The following is a 10,965-nucleotide window of genomic DNA, read 5'->3' as shown; positions in this document are numbered from 1 at the left end:
AAGGAGGGGACACACTTGGTTCCAGAGGTGGAACGGTGCTCATGCATAGCAGTAGGAATTACCTCAGATCAGCAACAATTGTAAATTGCTGGAGAACTCATCTTACGCGCCAGAGAAGTCAGAAAGGAAATCCATCTGATGTCGTAAGTCAGTGACATCAGTAAAACTGCTGCTGCCAATTTCTCCACCCCTTGTCTATGGAAGTAAGAGATGCACTGGAAAGGTCTGCAAACACACCACCACTATGCCATGGGAAACCCATAAAGGATGCTCCAAGGACCAAGGATTGCTTGAAGGCCACAGAGGAAAGTAAGGCTGAAGTTGTAGACATTAGTGCAGGTTATTTAAGTGTGGCTTTGCAGCGGACCTGCTGCCTGCCCACATTGTCTCATCCACAGTGGTAGGTATGTACAGGAAGAGGGGCACACAAAAAGAGCTCTGGAATGCTGTCTGGACCAGAGGGTCTATTCTGCCTCACTCCGTTTTTCAGGCGCTCTGGGCTTACAGGTGTGAGAACAGCACGATGCTCCCTGCATTTTTAGGAAATGCTTCCTCTAGGACAGCATCACAGACAAAAGGTACCTGATCCAATTCAAGAGCATATGCCTTCTACTCTTTGCTGTAGTTGAAGTGTAGGATGTGTGCTGCAGCTGTGTCACGTTTGTGACAGCGTGCCTTTTCTGTATGTAAAGATTAGTGCCAGAATTCTCACTAATGATAAGGCTTCCACAGAAGCACATTTAGTCAGAAATCTGGACGTTTCTTAAATTATCTGTATTTTTCCTATAATTATTTCAACTGCATCTGTTTGGAAGAGCCTCTGCAGAGAAAATTCAATGTATCTGTAAAGCTAAGCCATAGCGTATTTCAAAGTGAGATGCACTGCAAAGAAAGCAAAAGAAACATCAATGGAGAAATGCAGGGGAGGGAAACCCCTGGCTGCTGCTGAAGCAGAAGCTGAACTTCAGTCATGGTAAAGGCACTGACTCCAGCTGTTCCCCCGTTGCCTGAGCTCACTCAGGACAGGTGAGGTAGAGAGAAAAAAGAAGGAGCTCAGAGATGAGTTAATGTATCAGTGGTCTACCAAGCACTCCTCCTCCAGGACGTCAGATTTGAATTGATTTTATCTTGATGGGAGAACATCTCTAAAACCAGAGGGCCTTCAGCTTTGACCACCAGCATGACACACACACAAAAAGCAATACACACTTTGAAGGACCTGAAGTGTAAATCAAATCCTCATGAAGCCAGTTTTACCTTTTCTTGAGTTCCTTACTAAGGAAATATTCTGGACAGTATAGCAGGCTGAACAAGACCTAAGCATTTCCTAGCACCAGGTGTAAGAGGGTCGCACAATCCTCATGACCTCTTTTTCCAAATACGAAAAATTCAGTTCCAACCATGTGCTGTGGGTAGGATTGCAGCACAGGCTGCAGCCCTCAGCAGCTCAGGCTGCCCAGGGCCCATCCAGGGCCTTGAGCACTTCCAGGGATGGGGGTCCACAGCTTCTCTGGGTAGCTGTGCCAGTGCCTCATAACCCCCTGAATCAATATTTCCTTCTAATATCCAGTGTTCTTTTCCCTTTCAGTTTAAAACCGTTCCCCCTTGTCCCACCACTATCAGACCACATAACAAGCTGGTGTTCCTCCGGTTTGCAAGAACCCTCCAAGTACTGAAAGGCTGCACTGAGATTGTCTCCATGTGTCATTTGGGACCAGATTTGTCTACCAAATTCGAAAACCCAAATCCATCAAATAACCTGCTATTCACTGCAGCCTTTCATGTCATTTGCTATTTAAAGAGGCCCAAATAGCCTCATCACAATACTTGAAAATAGGCTTGAGAAAATAGCTTGGAAATGGACCTCGAGACAATGAAAAGTAAGATTAACTCTAGTGCTTTATGCAACACTGACAAAGGACTGCTCCACCACTGCTCCCCAACAATACCAGGCCAGCACAACATGTACAATTCAAGCTCTTAGGGCCACCTCAGCACAATGGGGTTCTCACATCAAGAAAATAACAACCTGCAGCTCGAGGTGTGCTAATGTCAAGTAGCAAGAATACAGCTCGCAGGTCAGTGACAGGAAGTACCTTGCTGCTGCTGGCACTGTTTCAGCAGTCTATCCAAAAGGCTCTCGTCAAACTGAACGGCTGCTAGGCCAAAATCAACCAAGGGGAAGGAGAGGCAGGGAGGCTTCCTCCTGAAGCAGCACCCTGCCTGCTGAGTTTGTCCCCTTCCTCTGCTCCCAGGGCTGCTGCCGTTACTTCTCCTGTCAGACTGCAGAACTATTCAGTAAAAACTAGTTCTTAGGTGTTGATTTACACCAGCTTTCATCTGAAATGGTTCTGCGGTAACATGCAGAATATGCATGGTACAGCTGCTGACCTGCCAGTGCCATCAAGCAGATACTTAGGGCAGTATTAACTGTCTGTGTGCAGTGCTAACACCCAACCCCACTGTTACGCACATCCTCGTGTGCCCAAACCTCCTGCTGCAAGATCACTAGTGATGGCTGCTACTGCTACAGCGTTCACTCTGATGTGAACGCTGATTTTCCAATGAAAACCTCGTATTACCAGCAACCAACTTCAGAAGAGAAGACTTATTTGTTTAGCAACAGCAGTTTGCTATTAGCAAAGTTTGCTATTAGCAAACTGCTAATAGCAGTTTGCTATTAGCAAAACTATTAGCAGTTGCTATTAGCAACCTCACCTTACTGGTGAGGTTGCTAAATCAGGATGAACAGCTTAAAATATGGCCCATCTTCATCATCCACAGAGGAAGTGACAGCAGAGAACAGAACCCATGGAGCAGTGGGGGATTTGCTTCATCCAGAAGGCAGGGAACAGCAGTGGCAGAAGTTGGATTTAGCCAGCAATGCTCAGAGCCACACAGCCTGTTACTGCCCAACCTCACAAACAATGGGTCAAAGTTACATCAGTTGGAAGGATCATTCGCTTGCACAAGAGCCATAGGAACGCAAGGACAATAATGTTTTAATAAAGGTGTAATGAAAGCATATAATGAAAAGTAACATTTCACAGTCCATTGGGATTCCTTGACTTTTCATTATTCCTTATTCTGGAAATTCATTATTCCTCGACTGGAAAAGATGTAGCTTCCACTGTAGACTTTTATTGAGTTTTGGTGCAATGAGTAATTCTGAATCTGAAAGACAAAGATGACAAATGTCAGAATAGAGCAGTATGGTTTCCTCAGGATCTATCATCTAGTCAGCTTGCATCCTTTTCCATCAAAGAACACCAAAAAGTCTCAGACAGCATCGCCTTTCAGCAAATATCACCAGCCCACACTGAAGACTGCCCAGCAGGACCGCATGGAGAAATCGACCCCTTTGATAAATCAAGTCCCCTCTCTGCTCAGCGATATCGTTTGGAATGAAGAGCAACGGCTTGTGACAGAAAGCAGGACTCGGATCATTCATCAGCAGCTGGGACATCTCTGCTGTGTTGTTGCACTCAACAGCCAGCTAGAGCTGTGGGCCGTGCCTAAAAGGAGCCAGCCCAGCCCAGCCAAGCAGCAGTGGGTAGGTCACATCCAGGGGTTTGTTAGATTTTTTCCTGGCAGTTCCAGTACTAGGTGCAAAGCGGAAAAACAAATGGCATGTCTCTCAGCTTTAAAATTGTATCAGCTACAAGGGCTTCAAGGTGACCAAGCACCACGAAATCCTATAGACTCACCTGCTACAGAACCTGGATGAGGTGCCAGCATTGGACAAAAAGATAAATTCATAAAGTACAAGCAGAATGACCTGACACACCCTTATGAAAAGAGACTTCCAGTTCCCCCACAACATACAGAGGCTAAACACACAGAAAATCAGGAGCAGCACAACTCAGGAAGTAGTTTTAACACAGTGCATCAGAGCACACAAAACCTTATTAAGAAGGGTGCTCACTCTCCAAAAGGTGACACCATAACATAAAGCGAAACTCCTACAGATGAAAAAACTGCAATACTGCTGGCCACAATGGTGCTTCACAGCCACACCTAACCAGCAGCCTGTACCAACCTTGTACAGCAGGAACAACCATCCTCTTCTGCTGATAGGCAGCCATAATGCTGTTTGCAGTTGAATTGGGTCCCAGGACCTGTGGAGAAGCAAAACCCATGCTCAAACTGGCACAAAGCAAGTCCCAGAGTATGGATGTCTACACAGAAAACTGTTGACGAGAGTGGAAGCAGTTGGCTGCAGGAGATCTGAGTTTAAAACAATCACAAATATGGGATCAAAGCCCAGTAATGTCTCAGAAAAAACAAAGAAGAGGCAGAAATACGGAACTGCTGTGAGACAACTTCTCAAGACACAGGATCTCCATCTCAGCACTTCTTTCCTGTGCTTTAAGTGTCATGAATTGGCAGAATTACTTTCATTGCATGTACCAGCAACATTTAAAGTTCACTGGAGAGCCTCAGCATTCTACCACAATCAATGGTTTTAATCTGCCTGTGAGTGGGCAGATTAATCTCAGTTACAGAGAAGATACTGGGGAATAATTTGAGTTCACCTTGAGCGCTCAAAAAATATTTTGATATTTTACTTTGCAAGGAAACTAGTAGTATCCTTGTGATTTTCTACTTGTGTGAAGCTGAAGCCCACAGGTGTGACAGAACGCATCCACATGCAGAATACTCCTCATGATACACTGGTCCAGACTACAATGATCCATCTTTTTGCTGTTCATCTCATGACACTAAGGGTGGACAACCACTTTTCCATTACATAAAATTCCACGCTAAAATTCAACCACTTGGGCTATGAAATAAAAGAGTATTCCTCTGTTCCACAGGAAGCTGTATCTGTCATACGTTTCATGCTGCATAAATTTTGGAATTGGAAGGTACAGTGCTCCAATACACTGCACAGATCATTTGCCTAAACTCTGTAGGAAAGGGCAGACTTAGAAAGCCAGGGAAATATTCTGTACGCTTTACTGGAGACCGCAGAACACTACCAGTTACTTGATATTGTGCAGCAGACATTACAGGTAATGAGAACAAGTACAGACCGGGTTGAGAGAACTCTGCTGCAAGGCTGGAGTCCAGATTTCTGGGATTGAGGTCTCCATCAACTGCAGAACTTCTTCCAGGAATTGCTGCAGCCCCTCAGCCTGCTCATCAAAACCAAACAGCACAAGCTGTTTCAGAAGGACGTGTACGTCTCCTGCAGAAGGAGCAGAAACAAGCAATGGCACTTCACACAGGTGTGCTAAATAAACAGCAGTACTGCTCTGGTACCAAGGCACAGGAAAGAGCTGCAAATCAGAACTGGCTCTCCGCTCCTACCCAGATACTACAGTGCCCCAGTATAAATGTGAACCAATCCTGCCCTGGCACTGATAAGTCCTTATTTCTCTGCTCCCAGACTTCCAAAGGAGGAGAGCTCACACTGTTAGGTGCACCTCCCAGCAGAGGCCAATAAACCAAATCAAAGTCCACCACAGACAGCTTATGTACCATGAAGCTCCTCTCCCCAGCACACCCACTACGAACCAGAGGGAGCACAGGGAGCACGCTGCCCCAGTTGGCTGTGCTCTGAAGTCAGAGAGCAGATTAAAACCACCATATCATACCCTTCACAGAATCAACAGCACGGACATTTTCTCCCAGAATTTCCAGAAGGGCCATATCTTCAAAAGGACTCCCCTCTTTCAAGCTGTATCTCTTGCGCTCGGCCTTGCGGCGGTTCTTCGAGGATCGCCTAGGAAAGGAGGATGCTTGGTTTTACTGTGCACAGCACAGGCGAAGTCTGAAGGAAAGCCAACTCTTAAACTCTTCAGTTTAAGAAGGGGCTGCCTGTAGGCTGATATATCTGTGTGAGTCTTTTCAAAAGTACTCCACCAGCTTACTTTGTGGTCTGCAACATGACTCAGTAGCTGGGCTGGGAAGCTGCACAATCTTGTCTCCTCTGTGTTCCAGCAAGGTCAAAGCATTGGTCCAAGTACAGCGTCAGCTAAACTTCTGACAGTAGTCACTAGCAGTTGAACTTCACTTACAACTATTTGGAGTCGGAGTCTGCACTTGCTTTGGCACATTTTCTTTTCTGTTTTCTCCTCTATGTGTGCGCTAATACAGTTCAGCTCCTGATCCATTATTACAGGAAAGCAACTTCTTATCACGAGTCAGTAACTTAATGCCCCAATGTCATCTCACCCTGCTACGGACATGCTGAATATTAAGGTTGTATTTTCTTCCCATTTAATCTGAGCCACGGCCAGTGCCCTAAAAAGCCCACTTTTTCCATAACTGCACCTTTTCCACATTTCAGACAGGTAATTCAGAAGTCATTATCGCAGCTGCCTAATCCTGCAGCTTACATTAAAAGCGCTCAAAAGCAACAAAGAAACCCACTGTGGAAAGAGAATAGGTATACAATAATTGAATAACAACCCCCAATTAGGGTGATGAGGTGCTGGCACAGGCTGACCAGAGGACAGCCTGGGCAGCCTGAACTGGCGGGAGGAAACTCTACCCCTGACAAGGGGTTGGAACTGGGTGGGCTTTAAAGTTACTTCTAATCCAAACCGCTCCATAATTCCATTAACTACTAAAAATGCAAAACTTAAGACAAAGATAATAAGCCCTTTGCACAAGCTGTTAATGTTTGAGAAACTGCCCATTTCCTGTGCCAAGCATCCTACATTCAGCTATTCTGGCAACATATAGCCCGTTGCCTACAGAGACAGCCCCTGCAGCATCTGTGCTCACAGCCCCTCTGCTGGTCATTCTGCTCCTGCTGCACTACCAGCTTCTGGCATCTTCAGCTCCATCTCCCCCAGTAAGAATTAAAATAACCAAGAAACGCCTGCAATTAAAGCAGCTTCAAGACACTAACAGCTGCTCAAGGAGCATGCCAAACACGAGTAAGCTGCCCTCCCAAACAAAGGCTGATGCCACACCACCCACCATCTAATTTAAAGGCGAAACCTACGCTGATATTCTTGAATTGCTGTGTGAGTATCTGCTGCTCATGTCGCTGTGTGTCACAACACTGCTGGTTTCAGACAAAAGGTCAAATTCTGGGCAATACGGCGCTTCACAATCTGCAAAACATAACAACAATTGTCACAGTATGGGAAAAGCTCACAGTTATTCCAGGTTTTCCCCTTGGGTAATCTATGTACTTTCTGGAAAAGCAGCCTTGCAGATTCATTCTATCTGCTGGCACATTGGAACCTTAGGGCTCTGAAGACGACTCGGCCCACAAGAAGAAACAGAAACTGAGAGCACTGCTCTTCTGCCCTGGCAGGGACTGTGATTGTTAAACACCACAATCAGAAGAATGACAATCTCAGAGAAACAGATCTGGACCAGAACAGAACATTCTGCTTTTAGAAAATATCTCCAAGCCTGTGTAAGCTAGCAGATGAACGTGCAAAGTAGATTCTTAGCACAAAGGATGTGCTGAGCACTATCTAACACGGGTAAGCTGGCATTACAGAGACAATGCTGTCTCATTTTGAAGAGCTTTCAGTAGAGTTTAGCTTTTTTATCCCAGGAAAGCTGTGACACAGGTAGTACTGAAAATAAGGGCATCTTTATGTAAGAACGAGGTCAAATGAACTACAGTGAGAGTGCTGGGTGAGACAAACGCTGTTTCTACAGTCACCAGAGACACAAGAGCACAGCTGCACAAGGGTATATAGGAACCACAGAAAACAACCAAAGAAAAGATAATCACATTTACTTATACAGGAGAAAGCCATATGCATTTCAATACCAACCCTGCAGGCTCTCACAGGCCTTCTCCTTCAGTTCTCGGACCACTTGCAGGCGACTCTTACGACGCAGAAATGCAGTTTTCTGAGAATCTAGGAACATCAGCTGACTTTTCTGAGCTGCACAATATAAAAAAAAGCAAGTCCAAGATAAGAACACACAGATTTGTACGCAGGAGTCAGAAGAGCGTTTTTACACAAGGAGGCTAGGGGAGCACAGTCCTTCAAGAGCGTTGGAGATCAGCAGCAAAGCTGATAAAATAACCAGAGTGGAAAAAATTGGAAGCTTGTAGCACGGGAGTCACCAACTTAGATGCATCTGTGTATGGAATGAATTGAGATGCTTGCCACAACAAGCATCTCTGGAACAAAAGTCTGTTTCTGATACAGTAAGAGAGCGCTCTGTAGCCACGTGTCTTCACATTAATTAGGCCCAAGCTAAGCAAAATTCCTCAATTCATAGAACTCACTGCTGATAGCGTGAGAACAAAGAACATCCAATAATGATTAATCATCCTTTCGGGACCGAAGAGAGAATAAAGATATAAAATAACTGTTTCAGTTAACTGGGCAGCATCAGCTGGGTGCAATCAAAGCATCCTTCCACAGAGCTTCCAGTATTAGTGTGCTGTGGCTTTCTGCAGACCCAGTAAAAACTGTTTTTCACCAACAAAACACAAGCAAGTCTCAGATTCTTGCACATATTCACCTTCTATTATGGCAGGTTTGAAGTTGGTCTCCAAAATATCCAGTCTATCATACTTGTGAATCTGGGTCAGGAAAAGGAAATGAGGTATTATTCAAAAATGCAACCCACATTCCATCCCTGTTCCTGTATGCTAAAAAAAAGTATTTTCGCTTCTTGCAATCCAAACAGTATTTCTTGTTCTTGAGATATGAAATGCCTTACCAGTCTTAAAGCCTCCTCCCAGAAAGCCCCTTCTAAGAGTAGGATAACAGCCTCTTCATAGTCCTGTAAAGGAAGCGCAACCATGTGCTGCTACTGATGCTAGTAGCACACATTCAGGTAGCATCTGTTCAGATGTACACCTCTTTTCAGCAGTACTGGTCAGAACAGCACTGCTGTAACGGGTACTCTGAAGCACTAAAATTATAACATAAGGCTGAAATTAAAAATAAAAGTCTCTTTCTAAGGGGAAGGCCCTCTGGAACTAAGTCTTCTTTATTCCAGCACTCATGCTTCAGATCTCTGAATCAAAAGCCTTTCACACCAAAGCAGAGCGGAATACTTGGCAGCAGAGCCAGGTTTTCCATCCTTCCCCTGCTCACTGTACCACCTGGATCTGCTCTGTTCTCCCAACACTTCCATAACCAGCACACATTGAGCCAAATGAGGCACAGGAGAATAGAGGAAGAGAGGTACAGACAAGAGGGCAATTACACTACCTCAGTGTACTGCTCCACGAGCATGGCTGCCTCTGCATGCTTTCTCTGTTCAACCAGTTTTCCTACAAAAAAAGGTGGTGGAGTTCAGTTTTTCAGGAGCAGCTGAATTTTCTACTACAAAATTATAAAGCTAAAGAGCATTACATTCACTGCTGCACTTTCAATCTGCTTACATGCCTACTTAATTTGCCTGATAAAATAAGGGCTGCATGATACCACATCATCTGCCTGTTGCTTGTAAAATTGCTGGTGCACTCACTGCCACTTAAAGAACTTCTCCCCAGCAGTGTGAGATGCAAATCTCCCTAAGAGAAGGGAAGTAGGATGTAAACAGGAAATCTCTCTTGAAAGCTTCAGCACATCACATAGACTAGCTATCTGCTGGGAGAAAATTGCCTCCTGCTCTCTGAGGTACAGACAGGAAGCACCAAATCTGTGAGGTTCAGGACTTCCAGGTCCCTAAAGGTCAGCACCAGCTTTGTCACTGACCTCCGTGCTACAGTGTAAGACAGAAAGTGATGCACAGAGCCAGGAAAAAAGAAATAACTTGATCAAAGCAAGCTCATCAGCTTTATCTTCACCTCCTGCTAAATAACAGTTGTGATTTAAGAGATCCATTAGAAGAAGCATGAAGACATGAACTATTCAAATTGCATTTACTGACAGAAAAAAAGAAAATACTGAAATATCCAAATCTGGAAGACCAGTCCCAGCACACATATTCCCACTGTTTACGGGACGTTTCATAAACTCTGCTTCTGAGTAAGCTAAAATCAGGATGATGCTCTACTGGTCTTGCTGAAATAGATGCCAGGTCCACAACACATCTCATGCACACAGGGTGATGTTTCCTAGTGAGCACAAACTCTTAGACAAACTTCTTTTTTTTTTTTTCTTTTTTTTCCTGCAGTAGGAACACAGATTGCTTTGCAGATCCTGGCTACCAGCAGGAGTCAAGGAGCAAACATGAAGATGCATAACTGAATTATCCAACAGCCTTTAAGCTCTGTGATCATGCAGTATTTGTCAATGATGTCCAAAGGCCTCAGTCACGTTTGACACTGTAAGGAATCTCCGTTTACTGAGGCTAACCAAGGAAAAGGTTTGGTTTCAACAACTGGTTGCAAGGAGAGTGCAAGAACCAGTCAGTCTGGGGCAACCAAGGCCACACCTAGCTTAGCAACTTCTGGGTGCCCAGCATTTTTTGGTACCAGTGAGAAACAAAGGCAATGTGCAATCACACAAACCCTTTAAGAAAAACACTGCTGAAAACTGAGGTTTTCACTGATTTTCAGCAAAAAAATCACAATGAAGCAGAAATAAGAACAACCAGTTTAGGTTTGCACGCTTCTATCTTTTCAAAGCCTACCTGCCATGGTCCGTGCCAGGCTGGAAAGCTTCTCCTTTGTGTAACCTAGCCGAGAGGCCATGCACAGGGCTTGCTGCCAGCTGCCACTGCTCAGAAAGGCGTCCAGTGCTTTTTCAAAGATGCCAGCCCGAGCAAGTATCAGTGCAGCCTGTTCATAAAGCTGCTTCTGGATCAAATACTCCCCATATGCACTGCTGATGTCCTGTAAGGCAGGGACAAGAGAGAAGTAAGAAATGAGCTGTAGAGTCAGCAGCAGTCCTCCACTAGAAAGAATTATGTGGCCATCACACCGAAGTCTTTTTCTGCTCTTCCCTGAAGAACCTCCAGGCACAACGTTCCAACATTTCAAACTTTGTATCAGCCCCAGGGTTGATGATCAGCATATGCAGAAATTTCACACAGAGCTAAAGCAGAGGCCCCATAACGTACTTAACTTTCCAGGCT

General features: G+C 44.9%; 1 protein-coding gene across 2 annotated transcripts in view; it reads right to left on the bottom strand.

Annotated features, from left to right (window-relative positions):
* Positions 1-2,978: 2,978 nt before the first annotated feature.
* The window catches only part of ELP1 (elongator acetyltransferase complex subunit 1), a 33,907-nt gene continuing 25,920 nt past the window's right edge, over positions 2,979-10,965 (bottom strand). For both annotated transcript variants that reach the window (XM_010726180.3, XM_019610702.2), the window contains exons 27-36: positions 10,522-10,723; positions 9,153-9,214; positions 8,656-8,718; positions 8,455-8,515; positions 7,752-7,865; positions 6,959-7,070; positions 5,601-5,728; positions 5,037-5,191; positions 4,040-4,118; positions 2,979-3,174 (exon numbers count right to left, since the gene is read on the bottom strand). In XM_010726180.3, coding sequence (XP_010724482.3) covers positions 3,083-3,174; positions 4,040-4,118; positions 5,037-5,191; positions 5,601-5,728; positions 6,959-7,070; positions 7,752-7,865; positions 8,455-8,515; positions 8,656-8,718; positions 9,153-9,214; positions 10,522-10,723 — 1,068 coding nt within the window. In that variant the 3' untranslated portion in view covers positions 2,979-3,082. The remainder of the gene's footprint in view (positions 3,175-4,039; positions 4,119-5,036; positions 5,192-5,600; positions 5,729-6,958; positions 7,071-7,751; positions 7,866-8,454; positions 8,516-8,655; positions 8,719-9,152; positions 9,215-10,521; positions 10,724-10,965) is intronic.

The sequence above is a fragment of the Meleagris gallopavo genome, chromosome Z (assembly GCF_905368555.1).
Source record: "Meleagris gallopavo chromosome Z, MGAL_WU_HG_1.1, whole genome shotgun sequence".
Lineage (NCBI taxonomy): Eukaryota > Metazoa > Chordata > Aves > Galliformes > Phasianidae > Meleagris > Meleagris gallopavo.
Note: the sequence above shows the minus strand (reverse complement) of the source record. Positions and strands in the feature narration are given on the sequence as shown.